The 26,651-nt window shown below is 41.9% G+C and overlaps 1 protein-coding gene across 2 annotated transcripts in view; it reads left to right on the top strand.

Annotated features, from left to right (window-relative positions):
* SH3KBP1 (SH3 domain containing kinase binding protein 1) overlaps positions 1 to 26,651 on the top strand; it is a 509,392-nt gene that overhangs the window by 93,691 nt on the left and 389,050 nt on the right. For both annotated transcript variants that reach the window (XM_088451614.1, XM_088451615.1), the window contains exon 2: positions 1,112 to 1,269. In XM_088451614.1, coding sequence (XP_088307740.1) covers positions 1,112 to 1,269 — 158 coding nt within the window. The remainder of the gene's footprint in view (positions 1 to 1,111; positions 1,270 to 26,651) is intronic.

A 26,651-nucleotide genomic window follows, 5' to 3' on the forward strand; every position in this document is an offset into this window, starting at 1 on the left:
GAGCATGCTTTTCACTTGATGAAGACAAAACTGAAGGGAAAATGCCCCAAGAATAAGCAGGAACTGAAGACATTTGCAGTAGAGGCCTGGCAGAGCATCACCAGGGATGAAACCCAGCGTCTAGTGATGTCTATGTGTTTCAGACTTCAGGCTGTAATTGCCTGCAAAGAATTTGCATCAAAGTATTAAAAAGTGTAAGTTAGATTTAGGATTGTTTAGTTTGTCCCATTACTTTTGGCCCCTTAAAAAGTGGGAGGCACATATAGAAACCGTTGTAATTCCTACACCGTTCACCTGATTTGGATGTAATTACCCTCAAATTAAATCTGAAAGTCTGCAGTTAAAGCACATCTTATTTGTTTCATTTCAAAGCCATTGTGGTGGTGAGCAGAGGCCAAAATATGAAAAATCTGTCAATGTCCCAATATTTATGCACCTGACTGTATATGTTCAGTCCCAATATATTTAATGGAAGGCACTAGATTTTAAGTGGCGCTATATTTTAACATCAATATCAACACTACTCCCAACATTGGCCTTTTGCAAATCCAAACAAAGTGTGCATCCTGTGAGTGTGCATCCTGTGAGTGTGCATCCTGTGAGTGTGCATCCTGTGAGTGTGCATCCTGTGAGTGTGCATCCTGTGGCTTGCACACACAAGAAGGCATTACACCAGTTAGGACACTTTCACACCAGTAAGGGTATGGTTAAACCATACCCTTACTGGGTATGGTTTAACCATACGCAGTAAGGGTATGCCTTGGATACTCTTACTGTGTATGCCTTGGATACCCTGGATATACCATGCACTTCAGTGACTGGTGCTCACAGTACACGCTAACATGGTGAGCAGTGACATACATCCCAATTTAACGGCAGTAAAGCCAATTAAGACCGTAGAACAGCTTCCTCATGTTGGGATTAAGCCCATTAAATTAGTACAGTTGGGAGGTGTTCATCATTATCAGTGTGTGTATGTACCTTATTATTATTATTACACTGTGTTCAATCTAAGTAGTTTAGTATACAAACATAATATAACACCCTCAGTTATATAACGTATCTTTTTTATTATTATATCCACTTATGTGTTTGTTATATTTTTGTGCAGTGGATGCGATTGTGGAATTTGACTACAAGGCTCAGCATGATGACGAGCTGACTATAGTTGCCGGTGACATTATCACCAAAATCAAAAAAGAAGATGGCGGTTGGTGGGAAGGAGAGCTGAAAGGAAGAAGAGGTCTGTTCCCTGACAACTTTGTAAGAGTGAGTACTTATGTGCTTATTTATTATTCAAATACACAACTGTGAATGTTTTGCGTGATTTTAAAATTGCTATCGCCAGCACTTTCTACTGATTCAATCCTCTTAGTCCATGCTCACACCTCTTCAGGGCTGAACAGCTATCAACATTGCACTTATTAAATAATGTAACCTGAATGAGAAAGTAAAAAGTTTAGGAAGATTTGGGGTCTATGATTTATTCGCCACCTTACTAATACTGCTTTGCTTCGTCCCTTTGGATTGGCTTCTAACATGTGACCTAGCTTTCATACAGGCACAACACTATGCTGACACTGTGCTTTCCTTTCATTCACCCCACGATTGGGACTATTGTTTGGATGTGGCCTTTCTCTCGGCTGGTTAATCGGTTAAAGCTATCTTCTTTTTTTAATCAAAGTTTGAGACTCCCTATGTTGCTGACGTTTACACTACAGGTATTACCAATTGGCAGATGCAGTTTCCTGATCTTAGTGAGAATGCTATTTTATGTACCCTTCAATACTCTCTTTGTGTTCTACCAACCACTAGCTATAAATAAATGTTCTATCAAATCTTTTATAAAGGTTATTTGTCTCTTAACCAATGTCACCTTATTGGCATCGTGGAAACATCTGCATGTTCAAAATGTGCTTCTGTTGGGCATCTCTATATTATTGTCTTTGGGACTGTCCTGTGATTAAACGATTTTGGATTCTTGGAGAGCTTTGTTTTTCTCCCTTTGATTGTGCAATTTTGGGCCACCTTTCTGTAAATACCACAATATCTCTTGGTTGTAAAAAGTTACTCCTTATGGAGCATACACACGGTCAGATTTGTCAGACTTGTTAGATTTGTCAGATGAACGATTGAACGATTAAACGATTTGAACGATTTTACCAAAGTTTTGAACGATTTGAACGATTTTTGACTGCATTAAAATGAATGGAATCGTCCAAGTCTGACTGCAAACACATCAGATGTCAGAAATCGTTATCTGACCATCGGGAACGCGCATCGTTGATCGTCCATCGTTCAGGCATGTCAGATATGAACGATTTTCCTTCAGATATGAACGACTGAACGATTTTTAAATCGTTATCGTTCATATCTGAAGGAAAAATCTGACCGTGTGTATGCACCATTATTGTTTAGCTGTGGCTAAACAATTTATTCTAGAGCAATGGATTCACTCCTGTCCTCCATCGGTCTCCATGTTTCGAGAGAAGTTGTTTTACGTTTTTGAATGGATTGAATAGAAACCTGCCTCCATAAAGAACAATGCATAGAAAATGGGTTTTTTTTTTATATATGGGAAAGCTTTATTGACAGTCTTCCAGCAGATGTTAAACAACTAATTTCAAAATGTTTCAGATCCGCACTGTGGTACAAAACTATAATTTTCTTAGACGATCCCCAATAACCTATTCACAATTACCACCTGCCTTTGTTACATCTTGACACACATGATTTTACCCACACTATTCCCCCCCTGACTTTTCCCACCCCATGTGTCCCTTCCTATCTTCTCTTTGCCCGTACTTCTTTCTTTTACTTCATGCTTTCTTCTCTTTCATTATTCAGGCACAGTCTATTTTATGCTTTTCTGTTCAAATAATTTTTTTTTAAAGTATTATGCCAAGTTTTTGTGATGTTTAATCCCACCTTTATTACCTGTTTATTTGTATTGTACGTATGTCCTTATATTCTGCATTCACACATACTTACTACAGCACATTGTGTACTTTGTTGATTGCTTTTATGGTGAACTTTCTCTTTAATTAAAACATTTTGGAAATAAAAAAGTTATGAAGACTTTTTACACTAATGACTACATACAAATCAACATCTCCATCTTCATTTCTGAGAACACTGTTTATACTGCAAATATTTGAGCAACTGCTGTTCACATCCAAAAACCCCTTTCCTACACTCATGAACCCAACAGAAAAGATGAGATCAGCTGTTTGTAGGTGGGAGCCTGTGTCAGCATTTGCCTTAGTCATATTCATAAATCAGCAAATCATTGATCAAAGTATTAAAAACACCTATTCACACACCAACATCAGTGCTCGACCATGCATCTTCTAGTGATGTTCACAAATATTCTGTGTTGGTGTCTGTGACATTGTCTGCATACCACAAGTCTATTGCAGATAAGAGTAAAGTCTTTAGGGCAGCCTGTGTCACACTGTCTCACCTTCTTCCTTAGTGACTAAGGCCCTCATTCAGAGCCGTACGCTCTGAGCAGAGCGCACGCTCTGAATGAGGGCCGGGCTCCATTTTCATGGAGCGTCCTCCTGGACGCTCGTATAGCTGTGGGTCACCACCCACAGGCTATACGAGCGTGCTTTTTGATGGCCGCGATGGTCGAGACCATCGCGACCATCGAAATTGCGAGCCGGAGCCTGCGGTTGAGGTTTTCAACCGCAAGCTCCGGAGTGATTTTGGCTCTATCAGAGCCAAAATCACTCCCACTGACATCACTAGTGATGTCAGTGGGCCGGCTTCTGACGGGAGGCGTTCCCGTGGGAATGCCCCCGTCAGGGAGGCACGCCCCCGGCACGCCCACCAAAGGGGGCGTGCTGTCAATCAACATTGACAGCACGCCCCCTTTGATCGGACACAACGAGCGAAGGACTTTCCTTCGCTCGTCGCGTCTGGCGCATGCGCACGACGGAGCTCCCTCTGTCGTGCGCATGCTCAGTTCATAACATCGACCCACTTGCGAGCGGACAGTCGCTCGCGAGTGGGTCTGAATCAGGCCTAATATAAGAAATTAAATGAAATATTACTAATGTTATTTTTAGGTCGAAGTAGAAAACCTTCTAATGAGGACAAGTGGAGAAGTAGCCCGTATTAAGCAATCAGCTTCTAGCTATCATTTATCAATTACATTCTAAAAAAATTATAGCTATAAGCTGATTGGTTGCTATGCTCAAATTCTCCACCTATACTCTTTGGAAGGTTTGATACATCTCCCCCTCAGTGTTATACAAGTTCATCTCCTTTCCATCCTTATTTTGTATAAAACTACCAGAAATTACACTTACTAACTTAACAATTAACCAATATATCCCTTAAGGAGTAAAGTTTTTGTTGGTTAGTTTGTATACAAGAGTGAAGGCTGTAATGTTGGAAGCTAAAAGATACCCAGCTACAGATGGAGTAGGGTGTGTTACAACAAATGGCAAAAGATCTAGGGAAAATGTATAATGTAGCGCCAATGTATCTTCAGCGGTTTTGGCTACTGGATTTAAATTGGCAATAATACAAAACCAGATCAGGTGTGGTTTGTATTTATTATTACTGTCATTTTAAATCCAGAGTACAAAACTGGCAAAGAAGCAGTGGCTTTGTAAGTGCTGCATTTTAAATTGGCCCCCATTCACTGCAAAGAGCTGCAGATATGACAGAAAAATTTAATGGATTGAATATGTAGTGGAAACCATTGTGAACAATGACTTTCTCATTTTATGTCTGCTAACCCACCTTAAAAAAATAAAAAAAAAAAGGTTTGAGGATTTAGTTTTTAAGTTGTTCTAAGGAAGAAAATGAGTAGAGATGAGCGGTTTTATTTTGACTTGGTCTTTTCGCCAAATTAGAGCAAATTCGGATTAGCTCTGATTTATTTTATTGGCTATCCAAAACACGTGAGAGCAGGATAACCAGTGTGATGCCGTGTAACAGTATATTGCTTCAACTTCCCATCAAAGTACACCTGCAGAAGTTTTATTTTTTTAAATGTATTTGTGGTTTTACATATGCTTTCCTCTCAGCCTATATAGCATGTAACAGAGGTATTTAAAGAACAAATGTTATTGCAACTTAACATATTAAAGATTAGTTCCGTATCATTTTTGTTCAATTCCATTGATTACTCTGTACTTGTAAAAGCAATTGTTGATATCTGAATGGTTGAGGACCATTAAATAACTATAGCTAGGAGGAGACAGGGAGGATAGATATCTGGGCAGGTTTGGGGGGCCCCTGGTCAGCCTGCACCACCTTACTGACTAGCCCTACTGTACTGAGGCCCGCCGAGCATGTTGATGTCACACAGTAGCAGAGGGAGGAGGTTCCAGGATTGGTAGTTGCGTTGTGTGAGCCACAGCCTGGGTCAGTCTATAGCAGTGGTTACCAAACTTTCTTGAATCGCAATGCTCTAGAGTATCAACATTGTTTTCACAGCACCTCTTGGCCAAAAGTTTCTTACTGAGAAATGTATCAAATATATTAAGTAAATAGTTCTTACCTGTCATCCTTAGGCTCCGTTATGTGGTGGTGGCCAGGGTTGTGCTTCTGTTTGTCATATATTTTATGATTGGTAGCCACCAACTTTGGTTTATCCTATTGCATGGACCATAATAAATTGATTTGGTCCTGGATCACCAACTCATGTCACCCCGTCATCCAGTTTGGGAACCACTGGTCTATGGTAAGGATATCACTGTTACAGTATTAGGCCATGTAATGTTCGGACACTCAGCCTCATGAGGTGTGAGCATCCTGCAGCGTATGTAGGGTGCACACAGTCTTGTCACTACTGGGTGTATCTAAATCTGCTAAAGAGGTGAGACTCAGGGGGTCACTGTCTAAACATCATTTGATTAATAAGACATAGAGAAATTATATTTTTTACTTTCTCCTCCCAATAAAAAATGGTCCTGTGATAAGAAAGTTGCCATGTCTGGTCCTTCTGTAACATTAGGTTTAAGTTGTGGTGCTAAAATCAAAATACGTAAGTATTTTGTATGTATATTCAGCATCCTGTGTAGGGCGCTATATTCTGCATGAGTGTTATTAGACATTCACAGCTCTAAACATCATGATTAGTTAGTCGCCTCAATGTATGTTTACCTAAAGCACCTTTCCCCTCATTACCATAAGCTGGACTACTTATTATAAATAATAATATATAGGCCTTTGTGCTCTTCTGTTAGCAAGCTCTGCCCAAAGTGATGCAGTTTTGATCTGATTTGTTCTGCCATTTTTGGTCCCTGTTATTTTTTTGCCCCTTATGGGCACTCATTAAATCCATCCCAGAGCCAGATCATTCATTAAGCAACCTAGGTTCCGGTCTATGGCCCAAAGGGGACTGCAGTCGTACTAAGGGCCTATACAAGGTGCACGTGCGGCCAGCCCGCTTTCTCGCAGGCTCCTTGGAACTGGGCCATTCAGCCAGTGTTTTATCAGCCATTAGGCGGATCAGGCTGCAGCCTAGGTCGTCAGGCCATATACCCTATTATGTTACCTCAGTGACCAGGACGACATAGCTTGCCTTATCCTAGGACAAGATAGACGGTTGGTGCTGGGTGCATCTAAGTCAGGTCACCCTACATCACATATAAGTGTTGAATTTGTTTTGAAAATGTGTGATGTGCGTGTGTGGAAGTAGGAGGGGGAGTTGGTTGCAAGTTGCAAGTTTCAGAGTGTCAGAGGGGTAAATCTAGTCAATAATTAATTACCATATGTTTTAATGAATATTAATGTACAATTACATTGTGAGAGATAACGATTCAAACTCATCTCTCAAGGAGATGGGGGCTCAGGATCAAAATTTGTCAGGGGGCCCATAATTCTTATAGGCAGCCCTGAATCCTACTTTATGAGATCATGGGGCGAGCCTTTAATAGTAAAGTCGCTTATGCCGGCAGTTCCAGCATACAGATGTGTCCTTACACATCCTTGCTGCAGTCGCGCCAAAAAGACCCTCTTGGCGCTCCAGGTCCCATGAGCCTCTGCTAGCGCCAAGCATATTTTTTGCACCTTTTTTACGAAAATGCATCTAAGCTACAATGCAATGTGACTAGGACGCACCAGCAGACTGTGCTGATTAAGTTCTATTTTGCTTTGTATACAGACTCAGGTGCACACAGATAAACAAGTGTAACATATCAAATTAATCAGCACAGTCTGCTGCTGCTTCCTAGTCGTACCAGATGACACTTTTTCGGCAAAAAAATGAAGCCTTACGCCAGCAGACTAGCACAGGGACCTGGCTGCTTACAGGCAGGTTGAGCTGCGTGGCTTATTGAGCCTAGATGTATGAGGACACATCTGTATTTTGGGTCATTGCAAAACAGTCAGATCCACGCAATAAAACCATAATCTATATGCATCCGAATGCAGATAACATCTTGTCAAAATTACAATGAGTGTGAATCATTGTGATCCACTCAAGTTATCCCTCCACCCACTCATCCCCCCCCCCCCTGCTACCACCCACTAGCAGAAGACACGTGGGCAGGCCAGAGGGCCGATGATGCGATTTGTGCTGAATAGTGTCTTCGTAGACTCTTCCCATGCTATACAATGCCTGTTTTCTTGGGCCACAACGACGCAATCATGCCGCCCACTTTAGCGGCCACCACGCCCCCTCTGCGCCGACCTAGCTGCCCATACCAGCACTGGGATTTCTCTATATACATTGTTCTCTATGTGTTTGATTCTGTACCGAGTGCTCAATTACCTTTTCTTGTCTTTTATGTATTAAAAACAAAGTAAGAAGAAAATTTGTGTTGCAAAAGATATATTTTACATTTTGTCACTTCCACCCACACGCACACGCAGGGGGGGTTTCAGTGTACCCAGAAACCCCCCCTGATGGACCAAATTTTATTTTTTTACAGACGGAGACAGCACTGTCTCCGTCTCTGCACTGATTGCGGCTGCGACGTAGCTGCCGCGGATCTACAGCTACAGACACAGAGCTCTGGTTGGCAGAGCTCTCTCCCAAGTATACAGCAACAGTGGGCGTCGGGCAGTTAGCGTGTCTCTGTCAGTCCCTGCTGTGCTGTGATTGGCTGGCTGTGAGGGGGTGTGTTGGTGCGGTGGCAGTAGGAGGAGGTTCAGCCGCTTGTCTCCCGGTGTATATCGTCATGCTGTGTGGGTGGTCAGGTTCCGTGAAGGCCACAGCTCTCAACGCTGTGGTCATCGTTCTGGCGCAGCTACTCTGGGCCTAGCTCAAGTCCTATGCCTTCAGGAGGAGATCGCCGGGAAGGAGCTGCTACGCATGCCAAGCAGCAGCAACTACGCTCACATGGGCTCCAGCGGTGTCCCACCTCCACCTCCTCAGCCCTCGGTAACTATACTGATGTTTATATGTGTGTGTGTGTATGTATGCTATACATAAGTATGCGTGTGTTTGTATATATGCTGTGTGCATGTATGAATGTATGCTGTGTGTTAAGTATGTATATATGTAGGTATCTTGTGTGTAAGTATACTTGTGCGTGTATGTATGCATGTATTTATGCATGTATGCTGTGTGTAAGTATGCTTATGTGTGCGTGTCTGTGTGTACGCTGTTCATGAGTATGCTAAGTTGCGTGTGTATGAATGCTGTATATATATATATATATATATATATATATATATAATTATATATATATTTGTCTCTTTAAGCCAGCACTCCACAACAAACGCATTGTAATGGCCCTGGTGCCATCTGTAGTATAAAATACTCAATGTATATGCAGCAAAACACAGCGGCACTTACGGGTCTTGTAATAAAGAATGACGCCAACCAAGGGCACTTTCGCTCAACGTTTCAGTCGCTTAGACTTTTATCAAGAACAGTTCTTGATAAAAGTCTAAGCGACTGAAACGTTGAGCGAACGTGCCCTTGGTTGGCGTCATTCTTTATTACAAGACCCGTGAGTGCCGCTGTGTTTTGCTGCATATATATATATATATATATATATAAAAAAAATCCTGAGTTTGCCACTGCTTCCACCTAAGTGCGGCAGCATTGATTACATCATTATAGGACCACCATGACACTCGCTAAAAATATACATATCAGAAAAATGTTGTAAGAAACCCAGAACAGGTCATTATCGTTCATTATCGAAGGCTAAAAGTGGAAAATAAGCATCTTAAAACACATAACACTTGTTACACCGTCCATGCTGGGTAAATATTACAACTTTGGTTCCTCATTGTGCTTCCTCAGTTTACGAGAATTGATCTCATACTGGCTTACTCCCACACATTCAACAATCAGCTATATAATAATATTGTGCCGCATAACTGTATAAATATGTATAACAGGCAAAGTGATAGCTTGGGGCAGTCAGGAGACTCTCTATTCTCTGCTGTGCATTATATCCTGTCAGTGGTATTTAGTTGAACAGCACTTTGCTACAAACTAAAAATACTGAAGCAAGTAGCTGTGGTGTATGCATTGTCAACATTGCGAGGGCAAGCCTTTCACAGCTACACCAGGCAGTAGTATGAGAGAGACTGATAAGAGTAATGTATTTGATGTTTACACTATGGTACAGTACATACAGACATACTCTTAACACAGTATTGTCCAGACCAGGGGCATTGATGAGTAAAAGTCTTTGCGATGAAATGCGTTGGGGCCCTCCCACACTTCAGTCTGGTTTTTATGTTGTCACTATCCAGAACTTGGTGTTGCTGAATTGGCCTAGTGGTTAGTGGCCGAGTAACCTGACACCCTGGAATTTCAGATAAGCCAATCTTGTGAGCATGTTTTATGCTGTTTTCTTTTTAATAAACTTAATACTTTTAACAGTATTACACTAGTAGGTCATTTTCCATTATAGTGACCATTGGAAAGGATTATTGGCATCTGGCGCAGTGCGGCCTGAAGGAATCTCATATTTCAGATAAGCTCTCCTATCTTTGCAAAGTCAATAGTAATTTGGTGTATGATACCTCTATTGTTTGTCTAGCCCTATATAAGCACCACTAGTTGACAGGAACTTTATCCCTAAGGAAGTTTGGTTCAAACGAAATGCGTTGGGAGCTCCTGTTCTTTTTGTAAAGTGACCACTAGCTTATGAAGGATTTCTGCCTATTGGGAGCTCCCATCAACAGGAGCTGTGGTAATTTAATATTTTCTTCCCTGGAAGATAGGTGACTTACATTTGACGACATGCTGTTTATCTAATTCTGATACTGTATGTGCTTTTTTTATATATATTTATAAAGTCTTTAATTACTACACTAAGAGTTCTTCTTGTTTGTTTTGTGCTGGGCTATGTTCTAGATCTGATGACCACAGAGAGTGGATGAAAAGTGCCCTAGGAGTGGACTATTATTTTGTTACCCCCAAGTGGCTACATATATAGACAAGCAGTATTTTAAACCCCTAAGTACACTTAAGGCACACATCCACTAGCAGATATTAATGGACGACTGCACGATAATGACATCGTTATCGTTCAGTCATCCATATATGACCCTATTCAGCCGCTGGGACTTCACACTCATTCCAGAGTATGTTCTGCCTTAGCCCAGGTCTAATGGCATTGTCTAATTAGAGAGCTGAAATGATCTTAGAGTTCAAGGGACCCCAAAATGCAAACAGTCAACACTTCATATGATCATCATTATTTATTATTTAAGGTGTCACAGATTCCGTAGACAATCAATGTACAGATATGACATATATCTTACAGATATAATTTGCTAATTTGCATGAGTATATTAATTATGATAAACAGCAGAAGATTTGGCTTACATCAGGGTGGTGCAAGGTGGACAGACATGGGACCCAGAGTAAAGAGGTCCGTGTCCGTAAAAGATCTAATTTTTTAGGTAGGGTGCAAAGAAAGACATCAGGAGCAAATAGGACACAAGTGAATGAAGTAGCAGGGAAACAGATGATATATTATTTGGACATGTTACGTTTCAATATGGTGTAATGTCAGAAACTGTTGTGGAAAATACAGTAGCTGTAGTAGCATAGCATGAAATGTTAGCAGAACATACTAGTAAAGCAAAGTCAAGCAAAAAGTACAAATTTAAAAAACAAACAAACCAAAAAACAAGAATATAGTATTGGCATAGTTCAATTGCCAATCAATCTTTAGGATATGGAATGTGCTTTGAGTGGATGTGTGTCTAGGCAGCTCTAATTTGTTTCAAGATGGTGAGGGAGGTGAGGACTGGATCGGTTGAGTATGTAAACCCAATAGCTTACGTATATCTCTGTTTTTTGCAGATCTGTATCTGCACAGGACTCATTTTGCGCATGTGCAGAACGAGTTTTACGCGTTAGCACGCTATGCCCTCAAGTCACAGTATGATTGACAGGCTGCAGCCGTTTGGGGGCAGGGAGGGGGTGTCACCGGCCTGCATTACTGAAAACTGGGGAATGTTGCCCTTGTTTTCTGGGAGTGCCGAGGCGGCAGAAGGCGGCCAGTCTGAGTAAGCTTTGGTTTACTCAGATGGCCGATTCTACAGACGTAGCAATGTTGATCCGATGCTGCGTCTTCAGATGCAGCACTTGGATCTGAGATGCCGGCTGGAGGCGTCTCTTACCTTCAGGCGCCTCCTGCAGGCATTAGCATATTTTAGCACAGTAGCTGCGTCCAAAGTTTTCAAGAGGTAATGATCAGTTTGCCGAATGAACACAATGATGATTCAACAATTCATGAAGATTTAACAATACATAATGATGCTGAGCAATCCATCTTTCTCAGCATTTAAAACTGAAATATGCTAGATAATACTTATGCTGGTATCCCAATGACTTTTGACTATTGTTATCTCAACAGTTACTTCCATATTCTACTTACGCAAAATCTCCTCTATTATTACCATACTTATTTAGTTCTGATGCTATTTGTTACTCAAAAGAGAATAGATCTATGTTACAAATGTAAATATAATAAGTTACCTATGTGAAAAGATTTATACATTTAATTTAGTATTGGTTTGAATGCAATCGATATTTCTGCAATGGCACCATTCCATGCATTTGTTGTTCCAAACCAGGAACAACAAACATGCATTTGTGTGAACGGAACTTTGCACAGGAATATGAACATTTTTATTACTATTTTTGTTTCTATGCTGTAATACGTTTTGTCTTGTCACACTGGAGAGAGGAACCAGGGGCAATAAAGCTCTTTTATAACTTCTTCTTTTCACATGGAACACTTTTTTAGCTGACACCTGTCCAATGTGTGTCCTATGTTATCATGCTCATGTCTGTTGGAAGGAGTGCGTTCCTGTGCGTCATTCACACTCTGTCCAGTTATATTATACTCTGGTGCATTAATTCATCTGGAGAACTACTGCTCTCAGCAAATTCTGCATGCGCATTATTGTGACAGTTTCCACTATCACCTGCTGTCATCACCATCTCTGCAAATAGGTTATGGGCCCAGTAACCACATGCTAGCAGTTACCATCTTCCCCAGATCAAACATCACTCTAGGTTAGCGTAGGCAGGATCTGTTCCAAGACCGTCACCGTGCACGAATCCCTGGTGTGATATACACTGATATCAAGATCCACAAAGTCGAATATGAGGATCTGAGTGCGTATGGGAAGACCCTTATTCATCTATGTAATAGAAATTACAGTGCAGGGAGCAGCATGTGTTTTGAAAAGCTGACAGGTGCTAAAAACTACACTGCCTAGAAGCTTGCCATGAGGATGCATTTAAAGCAGGAAAAATTGAGGAAGGTCACTAGTAACCTCAGTGAAGTCTTGTACATGTGTACAGAGCTATGGGGAAAATTTGTCTACTCATGGAATTGCATGCTTATTCTATTATCCACAGGAAAGTTACAGCTTATGATATGTGGATACCATTGCAAATGGCTTATGGTACATGAACTCAGGAGCCACAAGGCATTTCAGTTGTAATGAAAATTGGTCCAAGTAATTAAGGTCATGTGAGTTAACTAAGCGCCAAGGTATAAGAGGCAATATCTTATATGCTACTTAAGTCATGTTACCTAATTTGGTACAATTACACTATGCTTAGGAGTGAGAGTCAAGGAAATTGTCACTAATGTGGAAGTCATACTATTTGTACCTAACATAGGAACCAACCAAATTTCTGTGAGTGTTATGGAGCAGAGATGATCCTGAGTCCAGTTTGCAAAGGGTAGGTGCGTTGTGTACAGCCAAAAAGGGACTGCCATTGCCACAGCTACCTAGGACCAACAACATTAAACCATTGAAAGTGTGGAGTGCAGTGCAATGGTAGCTGACACGTGAGAGCTGTATGAAAGGCAAGCAAACACATTGCACCTTTCCTAAGTTCACATCCAGACAACTAGTGCCACTGGAATTAGCGCATACTGATGTATATGGAGCAATGGAGATTTAATGCAGGCATTACTTCGACACTCATCAACGATGCTATAAAGATGACACGTTTATATGTTGAAGAACAAATGCGTAATAACAAGTAGGGTCAATGTGTACTAGAATCTCGTTGAAAACCAAACAGGTCAGAAGCTGAAAGTTCTAAGATCTGATAACGGTGGAGAATACGAGAATAGGGAACCAGCCAAGTACTTAAGAGATAATGGCATCCAGCATCAGCTAACTATTACCTATACACCAGAACAAAATGGTGTCAGAAAGAGCTAATAGAACAATAGTTGAGAGAAGCAGAGCTATGCTAACTCATTTAAAATCTCGATAAGAAATTTTGGGCTGAAGCAGTAAGAACAGCTGTTTACTTGAAAATGGATCACCTGCAGTCAAGGTGGCAGTGGCGGTCAAGGAAATGACACCAAGCGTGGACATGTAAAAAAACAGGTATCAGCCAATGTGTGTTTGGAAGTAGAGCTTACACTCATGTACCCAAGGAAAAAAGATATAAACTTGATTTAAGTCAATTGAATGTATCATGCTTGGATTCTGTGATCAGAGCAAAGGCTACCATCTGTGGGACTTTAAAAAAAGAAAACTTTGTATTTCATGAGACTACTTCATTTAATGTTGAATGTCATACCACCACAGTCACCTGTGTCGCTGGATGTCTGCAGCTGAAAGTGTGTCTGAGTGGAGTGACATAAAAAAGTAAGCAACCATTCGAGGAACAGGAGTTCCATGAGGTGCAACAAGGGGAAACCTCCTAGGAAGTTTAGTGAGGAGTTTTCTTAGCTTGTTCGCTGTATATCTTGGAGCAGTGGTTCTCAAACTCTGTCCTCAGGACCCCACACAGGTCGCGTTTTCAAGGTCACCCAGCAGGTGCACAGGTGTATTATTACTCTGACACATTTTAAAAGATCCACAGGTGGAGCTAATTACTTCACTTGTGATTCTGTAAGGAGACCTGGAAAACATGCACTGTTTGGGGTCCTGAAGACCAAGTTTGAGAACCTGTGTCTTAGAGACTTTACAATCCAAAACCAACCTATGATAGGCAGGAGTAGAAGTCTATTATTGATCCTGATATCCAAGACAAATGCCCGAAAAGCATGAATGTATTAAGTGTGGCTTATCCAACTGTGAGGGAACGGACAGTTATATTATACTCTAGTGTACCAATTCATTCTGCATGTGCATCATTGTCACAGTTTACACTATCACCTGCTGTCACCATCATCTCTGCTAATAAAGTCAAAGCTGTTAAGGCCCATATAAATATATTAATATGCCTGTTATTATGAATCAACATAATGTGTCCAGCATGCTCTCTGTTACATCCTGTAGAGAAAGAGTAGTCACTACAATAGGCAGTCTGTGACATTTCAGAAACCAAAAATGTTAGTGGTTTACCAGTGTCCTATTGGTTTCACAAATGTGCTTTGAGAAAATAGTATAACCTAGTGCTTGCTGGGGTGAGGTTACCACCCAGGAACTGAGATGAGGAAGGGGCAGGTACAACATACTGGGGCCCAGGTCTGCCATAGAGACACAGTCGCACCCATCAAAATGGTATGGCAATGCCCCACTAGAACTAAGAGGGGGCTGAAATTCCGACTGTGTACCATGGCCTGATCTTTCTCATATTGACTGTGATCACACCACATGAATGCCACATGTATTTGGCTGTGGTACGTCTAATCTAGGTGGCTTGATTGTAATGGGTACTGGTTTGCTGTGTCAATGCAGACTAAAGATAAATACGATATTGCTTACACCTTCAGCTGGACATTAAGTCAGCCACCTCCTGCAACATCGTTGGCAGTTTCAGTTATTTGATGCAAATTTGCAGCATGTATGTTCCAAAGCAATATCTGACTTGATGATTCTCATTGTTTTCTACTAAAATCCTTTCATTCAAGTTTCGTCTTGGGGACCCGCAGTGCAATGGTATTATCGGGATGTAGTCATAATATCGATGTTTACAATTTCAATATACCACACCCTTCTCAGGGTGTAGTAATAATATACAATGACCTATACAATGTGGGCATTCATAATGTCAACATCACAATGTCGACAGTTTTGATGTCGACATTGAGCATGTCAACACATGCAGAATGTTCACAATGTCGACATGTCAAATGCCGACATTCTGCATGGAACGGAAGCAGAGGGGGGAGATTTAGGCTACATACAGTAGAGGAGGTTATGGGTAGGCACTAGGAGGAGGGTTAGGCTATGGGAGGTTATGGTATAGGGTTGGTCATACTTACTGCCGGAGGCAACACAGGATCCGCTGGAAGTCCTCCTGACATCACTGCCAGACTTGGAAGACACTGCTTGAGCAGGAGAGTCAGCAGAGAGGGGGGAAGAAGTTACCTTGAAGGGAGGTCTTGAACACAGAGGTGCATGGGGCTTGTAGTGAATGTGAAGTGGGATTACATATGTCCTAGATTTATTTTACAAATAGTGCGACCCTCACTCTTTTACAGCACATACTAGTAGCATGCTTAGGAAAAAGCTGCTAAAATATTCTAACAATTGCTAGTGGTGTATGTGTGTCTGTGCCAAGGAATTTAGGGCCTGATTCAGAGCCGGACGCTATTTGCGCTCGCTCGTTCAGAAAAAGGGGCCGGATATTTAAATAGAGCACTCGCTCTTTGCGGTCTGTTGACGCCTCTATGTCTGAACGAGCGAACGAAACATGCGCTCGCTATTTTTAAAAAAACGCCCCCTGGCCGCTCGCATCCTTCGTCATCTCCGCTATTTATTAGATTAATCGAGTACATCGAAAGGCGTATGAGCTGATCGCAGTGCTTGTGGTAGCATTTTCCTACCGCAATCATGCGAGCAGTTCAGGCTAAAAGACAACCAAGTGACGTGGTCGATGACGCTGCTTTGTTAATTATGCACACCCTTAAAACGCCCGTTTTGACCGTTTGGCACGCCTGCGTTCGGATCTCCACTCCCCGTTTTCAAGCACTTTCCCCTTTTATCACCCACAAACGCCTCATTCTGTCACTCAAATTAGCAGGCATTCGCTATTTTGCGAGCACACAATTTCCGACCGCAATGACTGGTTCGCGCATGCGTATTACAACCCATACACATGTGCAGTTGTGCGAACATCGCTTGGAGCGAACGAGCGGCCGCTTACGAGCGGCTCTGAATCAGGCCCTTAGATTGCAAGTTCGAGTGAATAATGTTCCCTGAATGTACAGCTCTGTATTTGTTTGTGATAAATTAATTCAAATTCACAAGTAAATGCCACTGTTTCAGTAGTTTATCAAAACCAACGTCTATGCCCACAGGGGGATTAGTTTATTATATGCACATCAAGTGAATCAATATATAATAATCACTGTTCATTCTATAAAACAAAAATAAATACAATACATATATATATATATCTAAAACATAAAACTAGCACGCTGCCAACAATTCATTACTGGTGATAAGTTATTGGTTTGTTGAATTAAGCCCTTATTGTGAGTACAAGCGTTGCAGCGATCACAATGTAAACTGCACTTAAGTCTCACTCATAGTTACTGACTGAATAAAAAATATCCTGAATATGCATCTGTCACAACTTCCCTCGTGTTTATTGCACTGCTGATCTTCTCAGCAGATGCGAGGCTAAAATGTAACAGATACCCCAATATATAGCCACGATGGACAAATCTCTGGTGTATTCGCTAGTAATTTAACTGGTGGCTGTATTGTAAAGTTATCATTAAGCAGTTGATTTCAATATACAAAAATGCACCACAATCTGCACAACAAAGCAGCTAGGCAAACCTATCTGTCACCCTAACACCTGTAAACAAATAATGACACAAAAAAAGGTAGGAAGCCTTATCATGGCGCTGAAAACTTTCAACATTCACAAACAGGGAAAGTTCCAGTGATCAGTTCCAGTCATAAAATGTGAACATAGTGGTCATGGAATATCGTCAGGATAACAAAAGAGGAACCACACTACAAAGTGGAAATTACTTCTTAATAATACGCACAACTTTATTCATACAAATCCATAAGTAAAATTCCACTTAAATGCTCCTATCAGATAGTGTTGTTAAACAGGCATGATGTAAATCAGTCAGTCCTTTTTGGTGGAAGCTGCCTGGGCTACTAAGAAAGCAGATTGTCACAGGACTTCACCTGATAGGAATCAACAAGGTGGACGGTTCAGCAATCCTCAATCAAACGCGTTGCAACCTAAAACAGCTCTTTTTTAAGGCACAGCGCAATTAGGAATTGACTTTGTCTGCTGTAAATTAAGCTAGTCATGCACGCTGTGATATAGGCAGCAGTATAGGCCTGATATAGCAGTCTTTGCTTACCACACCAGTAGAAAAAAATTAATCAGATTATTGTAGGGCACATTGGCTGTTGAATGCTGTTGTCTTAGTGCACAGTTTTCTTGCAAACACATTTACAGGCCCCAGGGCTCAGCCAGAAACATATTTGGCTGCTTGGGTCCCAACCCTAGCACTGAATGGCCAGATCTGTTCTCTGATCCTGTCACTCCAGCCAAATAGCAGGACCAGCCAGCATGTGGCCAGCATTAGACCATGAAAGTGAGGGTCTGATCAGTTGCTGTTAAAATTGTTAGTGAATAACTGTGATATTGTGATGGTTATTGTGTGAAATTACATTACAGCTGTGTCATTTATTTGGGCAGAGGTTAAGTTTCCTTCATTAACAATAGACATCTTTTTTTTTTTTTTAATCATGATTATTGTCAGTTTAAATGTTAAATATCTAATAGTGTTGCTGGTTTACACAGGAACCCAACATAGCTTCCAGTTCCACTGTCATGAAAAAAATAAAATAGTATAAAAAAAATAAATAAAATTAATGAAAAAATAAGAACAAAATAGATTATTCTTCAATGCAAAAAAAAAAAAATGAAAAAATGTTTAGTTTAATAAAGTATTTTTCTCGTGCCCCAGCGCTTCTATTTTGAGTTGGCAATAATGACTGGAGGACTGTCCTCGCTAAATAGCCTTCCTCATTCTTTGCATGGGGAAACCTTCACTGGCATGCCCCAGTGATGGCTTATGCTGACGAGACTCAACGATAGCCGCTGCCAGCAGTGATATCCTTTAATAAATAGGAGAAAACACTATCTTTGGTGAAAAAAAGTCAGTTGTTGACAGAGAATGGGCTTTTCACAACTTAATAAATATGTTCCTTATTTACAAAACTACAAATTCAAATCTGCAGTGCAAATTCTCTTTTGTGACGACATGTACCTAGTATTGTGCAAGGGGTCCAGATTTTAATGAAGTCTACATTGATATAATTGATAAATGGGCCGAAATAGTGCCATATGTAGTAGTCCAAAAGTTTACACTTATTAATATTATATGTAGCACCAAATATTTTTCACATCTCTCTCTCTGACCCGGTGGAGCATACAGTATACACTCTCCAGAAAGCAGGAAACGGCTTCAGTGATTCTGACCATGACAGTGCTGGGATCAACTGGGCGCAGTCAGCGTATGGGAAGATCTTGAGCCTCTCTGGTATAACAGTCACTTTACGGAGGGTCGCACTAGTAGTAGGAAGAAGTATTGGGCAATATAAAGGAAAAAGACTTCAACATCAGAAAGATAACTTTATGAACATATGAATTCACCATTAAGTGTGAGTTGGGGTACGCCCATCTTTCTACATTATATCCCATTGTCAAAGATACCGTTACAGGAGGAAACCGTAACATTTTTAAGTGAGTACGGTACGATCACTTTATATCCTTGGATTTAGGGGGAAGAAGTCATGCCCTATTGTTATGTTATAAGGACCTTGTCACAATCTACTACACTATTTTTGTTTTTTCTTGTCTTTTCTCTCTTTACATTTGACAAGAATATATGCCAGAAGAACCAGAATATTACCCATCAGGATGAATATTTTTTGTTGAGAATTTCGACCTTGGTTGTGGTATTATTGCATTTATATTTCTTCTTCCCTGGTGTGATTTGGAGGGCGCAGAAGTTGGTTTTTGCCTTCTTTTTGTTTTGATTGGTAGTGTATTTGGGAGTTGGTGATCTTCCTCTTGGCATCTTCCATTTTTGCAGCCCCTTTTGCGTAGTTGTCCCCTGTATCACTTTTTTTTTTGTCAACACAGATAATCCCTGGTCTGTATGGAACCATAGGTCCAGGGCAGTGAAGCAGTGATGCACTTGCTTAAGAAAGGAATTACATGGATCAGGCTATGGTTATATGTTGTGTCTAGGTTTGCACCATTGTGATTTTGCTTTGTGGGAAGGGATTATAAATGAGTTGGTAGGTGAATAAGATATATTTACAGATGCATAGTATTTATGCTTATAAAACATACATATTTCCTGCTTTACTCATTCTTAGGGGTCAATTCAATTAAACACGAGGTGGTCCAATCTCTCACATGACTTGTGGATTTTTGTCTGCAGTCCTATGGGGTTGCAAACAAAAATCTGCAAGTACCGTAAGTGCGGCATGTTGCTTCACCTACTTGCGACCATGACTAATACGCGCCTAATTAAATTGACCCCTTAAATTGAGTGCCCTTTCAGAAGATATGAAAACATGACATGCATATGCAAAAAGCTGGAATGGATTTATACAACACAGGGACTGATTCAGAGCTGAACGCTCTGACCAGAGCGCTCGCTCTGAATCAGGGCCCTCCTACCTTTTTTTGGAGCGTCCTCACGGACGCTCACATAGCTGTGGGTTACCACCCACAGCTATAGCGAGCGTCCATGATGCTGGTCGCGATGGTCTTGACCATCGCGACCATCGGGCTTGCGACGGAGACCCTGCGGTAGGGTCTCGCTGCCGCAAGCCCTGGAGTGATTTTGGCTCTATCAGAGCCAAAATCACTCCCACTGACATCACTAGTGATGTCAGTGGGGCCGGCTTGAGACGGTAGGCGTTCCCATGGGAACGCCTCCGTCTGGCAGGCACACCCCCGGCACGCCCACCAAAGGGGGCGTGCTGTCAATCAACATCGACAGCACTCCCCCTTTGGTGCGAGACCCGGAGCGATAAAGAGCCCGTCGCTCGCCGGGTCTCGCGCATGCGCACGACGGAGCTCCCTCCGTCGTGCGCATGCGCAGTGGGGGGACATCGACCCACTTGCGAGCGTACTGCCGCTCACGAGCGGGTCTGAATGACCCCCAAAGTACAGTACAATTACCATGGCAACTAGACAGATATATATTTTAAAAAATAGCAGCTTTAACATATTTCACAGAGTGGCAATAAATGATAGAGGGTCATTTCACAGAGTGGCAATAAATGATAGAAGGTCATTTCACAGAGAGGCAATAAATGATAGGGTCAAGATGCAATGACAGAATGTCCCAGGATCTAATATAGTCGGTAGCTTTGCCAATATGCATTGCGAAAGTTGTTGTGCAAGTATATAAATTGAAGTCATATATAGGCTGTATGAGAGGGTTAATGCACCTACACTGTGTGGACTTTTCTCTTGTAGATATAAGGAAAGCAAACCCAGCGCTCCTCAATTAGGAATATCGAGATATGTCAATATTAGATGATGATAGTCATAAGTAATTTCAACCAGTATTTTCAACACTCTTCTGTAGCCACTCTTCCAAATATGTAGGATGCGTATGCACTTTTTCACTCTACCCTGGTTATACTACATGCAGTAGGTAACCACTTTGACGGGCCAAACTGATCCAACAAGCAGGTTCACACATGCACAGTGGAGGTGAATTCCCATACTTCAGTCCCACTTTCTGGACAACCAAAAAAACAAACAAACCAGAAATGTGATTTATTTTGGCTACTTCATCACAAACTCCTTATATGCTAGCATTACAGATGGTTTTGCTTCCCTTATATCTATATATGTTAGATATGTGCTGAGTTTGCATTTCCTTATATCTATATATGTTTGTTGGGTGAGGCAATCACCTATTTTAAATCGAGCTGCACCTTGTTTTTTTTAAGCACAGGGGTTACTTTTTGTTTTACATATATACACTATTTTCTCTTGTAGAACCTGGGATAGTTGCTGTGAGAATGTCTGTGTAGGTAATACCACCAAACTCTGGCAGTCATTGGGCTTTATCCAATTAGCCCCGTACATTGTTTGGGCGCTAATGTATCCCCAAGGGCTATCCAATTACCCCCGAAGTTCAGTCCGATGCGGCACTTATCTGGGCTTTTTTTTTCAGGACCTGATGTATCCCCGAAAAGTAGAGATGTACTTTGGATAGCCAATAAAATAAATCCGAACTAATCCGAACTTGCGCTAATGTGGTGAAAAGATCAGAGTAAAGCCGAACCCGCACATCTCTACCGAAAAGTGCAGTGTTTTTGCAACTGCGATGTCGGAAACACATAGGTCCGTGAACTTATTACAGATCCTATGTGTTTTCGCCCCCAAAAAATCCTATTTGTTTGGCCAAACAAATAGGATATCAGGATAAAAAAAATAGGCGAAAAACGGGGATTATCAGCGAAAAATCCCCTTTATGTCACATCCTGGAGAAGGGACTTATTCTCTAAAACAAAACAATGTATCTAGAGTACTCCTTGAAACCACTGTAATTAAGTAACCTTATGGTAGGTGAATACAAACTAAGTGGACTATTATATATTGATATTTCTATTACTATGAGGAACGCTGGTGGGGGTTGGGTTACTTGGACCAGAAGCTGCCAGCGTAGTCTGTGTCTGTGTGCTTTTAAACAGTGACGCATGTGCATTTCCACCAATGTGTTAAAACAAAATGGTTGGGAGAAGGACATTACGTGCATACTATGCACCCCTGAAAAGCCAGCCCTAATCCACATATTCATCTGTTCCAGTATGAGAAACAATGGGAAAATATGGACTGTATAAAAGCAAACCTGATGAACTATCTTTCTGTTTCTTTGCAAAGCAGTAGATCTCTGCTACAAAAAATATATAGGATACTTGTGATGATATCACGTGTCAATGTAATAGTATATTGTGGTATATTTAAAACATTGCAGCCTATTGTTAAAAGCTCCATATTTTGGATAGGAATCTCCTAAACACACAATATAAGCAATTACAACTATAGCTGTATGCTAGGCAACTATGCACAGGGCATTATGCGCTAATGCAAATAATTAATCATTTACAAAAACAAACAAAGGTAAAATAAAAAAAGTTGTGAGCATTTATAATAAAACAAATCAATGCATTACCTTTTCTATTGTTGAAATAATTTGTTACATTTGTTGAATGTAACAAATTCAGTTCACAGCCTTTGCTGCAAATATATATATTTTGTAAGTAGTATGTTGAAACTCTGTATATAAATAATAGCACACTGTCACTATATACATTTATACATATTATTAGAAAAGGAGACCTTTCTGCAGCTACAGTATACATTTCCTTATGATTCCCTAAGCAGGCCTCCTGATCTCCCATACTTGCTGCAGAGTTTTCACAGCAGAATCTCTGCCAGTGAAAATATTGCCTCAAAACATTGCAGGACCTATGGACTAAGTTATTTATAGCCAATGAAAAGTCCATTGAGTGCAGCTTCATGAGGTAGTCTCCTCGAATGGTTTTCCAACAGTCTTAAAGGAGTTCCCAGAGGTGCACTTGTTGGCTGCTTTTCCTTCACTCTGCGGTCCAACTCATCCCAAACCAGCTCAATTGGGTTTAGGTCGGGTGATTCTGGAGGCCAGGTCATCTGACATAGCACTCCATCACTTTCCTTCTTGGTCAAGTAGCCCTTACATGGCCTAGAGGTGTGTTTGGGGTCATTGTCTTGTTGAAAAACAAATGATGGTCCCAGTAAGCACAAACCAGATGGGATGGCATGGCGCTGCAGAATGCTGTGGTAGCCATGCTGGTTAAGTGTGCCTTGAATTTTGAATAAATCACCAACAGTGTCGCCAGCAAAGCACCCCCACACCATCACACCTCCTCCTCCATGCTTCACAGTGGGAACCAGACATGCAGAAACCATCCACTCACCTTCTCTGCGTCTCACAAAGACACGGCGGTTGGAACCAAAAATTTCAAATTTGGACTCATCAGACCAAAGTACAAATTTCCGCTGGTCTAATGTCCATTCCTTGTGTTTCTTGGCCCAAACAATTCTCCTCTTCTTGTTGTTCATCCTCAGTAGTGGCTTCTTCGCAGCAATACGACCATGAAAGCCTGATTCACGCAGTCTCATCTGAACAGTTGATTTTGAGATTTGTCTGCTACTTGAACTCTGTGAAGACTTTATGTGGTCTCTAATCTGAGCTGCTGTTAAGTAGCGGTTTCTGAGGCTGATAACTCTAATGAACTTATCCTCTGCAGCAGAGGTAACTCTTGGTCTTCCTTTCCTGGGGCGGTCCTCATGAGAGCCAGTTTTATCATAGCGTTTGATGGTTTTTGCAACTGCACTTGAGAATACATTCAAAGTTCTTGAAATTTTACGTATCGACTGACCTTCATGTCTTAAAGTAATGATGGACTGTAATTTCTCTTTACTGAGTTGAGTGGTTGGTGCCATAATATGGATTACAACAGTAGTCAAATAGTGGTGTCCACTGTGTACTAACCCTACCTCTGCACAACACAACTGATGGTCTCAAACACATTTAAAAGGCAAGTAATTCCACAGATTGACTCTTGACAAGGCACACCTGTTAATTCAAAACCATTACAGGAGACAACCTCATGAAGCTGATTGAGAGAATGCCAAGAGTGTGCAAAGCTGTCATCAAAGCAAAAGGGGGCTACTTTGAGGAATCTAAAATATAAACCATATTTTGATTTGTTTAACACTTTTTTGTTTAAAACATAATTCCATATGTGTTCTTTCATAGTTTTGATGTCTTCAGTATTAATCTATGTTGAAAATAATTTAAATAAACAAAAACTATTGAATGAGAAGGTGTGTCCAAACTTTTGACCGGTACTGTATATAAATATGTGTGTGTGTGTATATATATATATATATATATATATATATATATACATTTTGTGATAGGATCATCACTGGTAAAGTGGTCTGTGGCAGGTACATTTGTCCCAGATTCCTGTCTTTTGTGTTTTAAACCCCCAGGAGAAAGTCTGCAGTGTAGTAGGCTTGAGTTTCGGCTTTTTGAAAAGCCGGTTTGGGACCTGGGGGTTGTGGGTGAGAGGAGAGGGAGGGCTCCACCCACGGCCACTCCAGGTTTTGGTTCTCGCAGCCTGGTAACAGGCTTGTTAGCTTTCCACCTGAGAGTGGCCAATATAAGCCTAGTGTGTTGAGGGCTGATTGTCTCACCTGGGAGAGCAGACAGGGAGTTTGCTCAGAGACACTTGGAAAACCTATCTGTGAGTACTGTGCTGTGCTTTGTTGCTGGCGAGGGCATTAGGCCCTGCCAGGTTCTGGTAGTGAGGGAACTACCTGTGAAGTTAGTGCCCCGACAGGGCTAGGATTTACGTTTATGTTTTCTTTGTGTTATTTCTGACATTGTACAATAAAGACTGGCGCCGACCAGCTTGTACTTGCATCCAGACTGGTGTGCTGCTTCCCTGCTGCTGTGTGTGTGTGTAAGGAAGGAGTCCTCTACCCAGGAGAGGGACCCCTTAACCTAACTGTGTCACAATATGGTGGAGAATGCGGGCAACCACACACACTGAAGTTGCAGCGAGAGGAAAACTTTCCGTTTAAAAATTAAAGGGACAGACACCCAATTTGTGAGTGTGGAAATAACACTGTGTCCTTGAAGTCCCATAGAGGAGGCGTCAGCCAATGCTCAGAGAGGCAAGGTTCAGCTTCCAACCTACACCCCAGGACAAAATGGAGGACATTATTAAGGCCTTGCTCCAAGCTACAAGAGCTCAGCAGGAATCTACCAGGGCTCAGCAGGAAGCTACAGCAGCTCAGCAGGAATCCACCAGGGTGCAACTGTTGGCCTTGGAGACAGCCCAGAGGCAATAACAGGTCGCCATCGAGGAAACCCGCCAGGCATTAGCGGAAAACAGCCAGGCCATAAAAGAGGTGGTACAGCACCTGGTCGCCCGGCCCAGAGATGTTAATACTGGTCCTCCCACCACCACTCACTCCGTACGAGCCAGTCACTTCCTCCAAAAGATGACTTCGGGCGATGATGTGGAGGCCTATCTCGCCGCATTTGAAAGAACGGCCGAAAGGGAGAGTTGACCCCAGGAGCAGTGGGCAAGTCTGGTGGCACCTTTTTTGTCTGGGGAGCCACAAAAAGCATATTTCGACTTATGCCTGGCTGATGCCAAAGACTATAAAAAACTAAAACAGAAGATCCTAACTCGCTTCGGGGTCACCACCTTTGTTCGTGCCCAACGGGTACACCGCTGGGAGTTCCATAAGGACAAGCCTCCACGTTCACAGATGCATGACCTCGTCCATCTGTCCTCAAAATGGCTACAGCCCGAGACGCTGACGGGACCACAGATCGTGGAAAGGGTCGTGATGGACCGGTACCTGCGATCATTACCTGTGACTCTGCGCAAGTGGGTGAGCCATGCAGACCCTAAGTCCGCGGACCAGTTGGTTGAGCTGGTGGAGAGGTACGTGGCGGCTGAGGAGCTGATGAGTATGCCCCACCGAGCCCCGATGGCACACCGGCGAACTCCCAGAGACACTGGTAAGACTGTTCCAGGGGAGAAGGGTACTGGGCGGTGGAATGTACCTAAGACTGAGGGTGTAGAACCTGGAGACAGGCCTGCCAGGCCAGGAAGGTTCTTGCCCCGTAAACGACTAGACATTAATATGACTCAGTGTTTCCGATGTGGTGGCTTCGGCCATATTGCCGCTAATTGTGCACTTACAACTGAACCTATGCAATGTGATACTGCTCATGTCTACCGCAGGGGGTCTTTCTTTGCACAGATAGCCTGTACGGCTGACCGGCAGGCTGAGACTGATAAGCACATGTGTGTACTCATTGTAGATGGGAACCGAGTAAAGGCACTGTTAGACTCTGGTAGCTTGGTGACACTTATAAAAGCTGAGCTGGTGAACCCCTTGAGGCATACAGGGAAAACTGTTGGTGTGACCTGCATACATGGGGATACTCGATATTATGTTACGGCCGAGGTGAATATCGAGACACCATGTGGCTCTGCTATAGTTTCTGTGGGTTTGGTGCATGGTCTGGTGTACGATGCAATATTGGGGAGAGACTTTGCTCACTTCTGGAAGTTGTGGGAAAGCCGTTTTGTTCCAGAGGTGAACAACCCCGATCCATTTGAGAAGGTTGTTGATGTAGTGGAGGAGGGAGTTTCTTCTGAGTCAGAGTTATTCCCTTTTTCTACTATGGTTG

Source organism: Taudactylus pleione, unplaced genomic scaffold (assembly GCF_031769625.1).
Source record: "Taudactylus pleione unplaced genomic scaffold, aTauple2 ptg000026l, whole genome shotgun sequence".
NCBI lineage: Eukaryota > Metazoa > Chordata > Amphibia > Anura > Myobatrachidae > Taudactylus > Taudactylus pleione.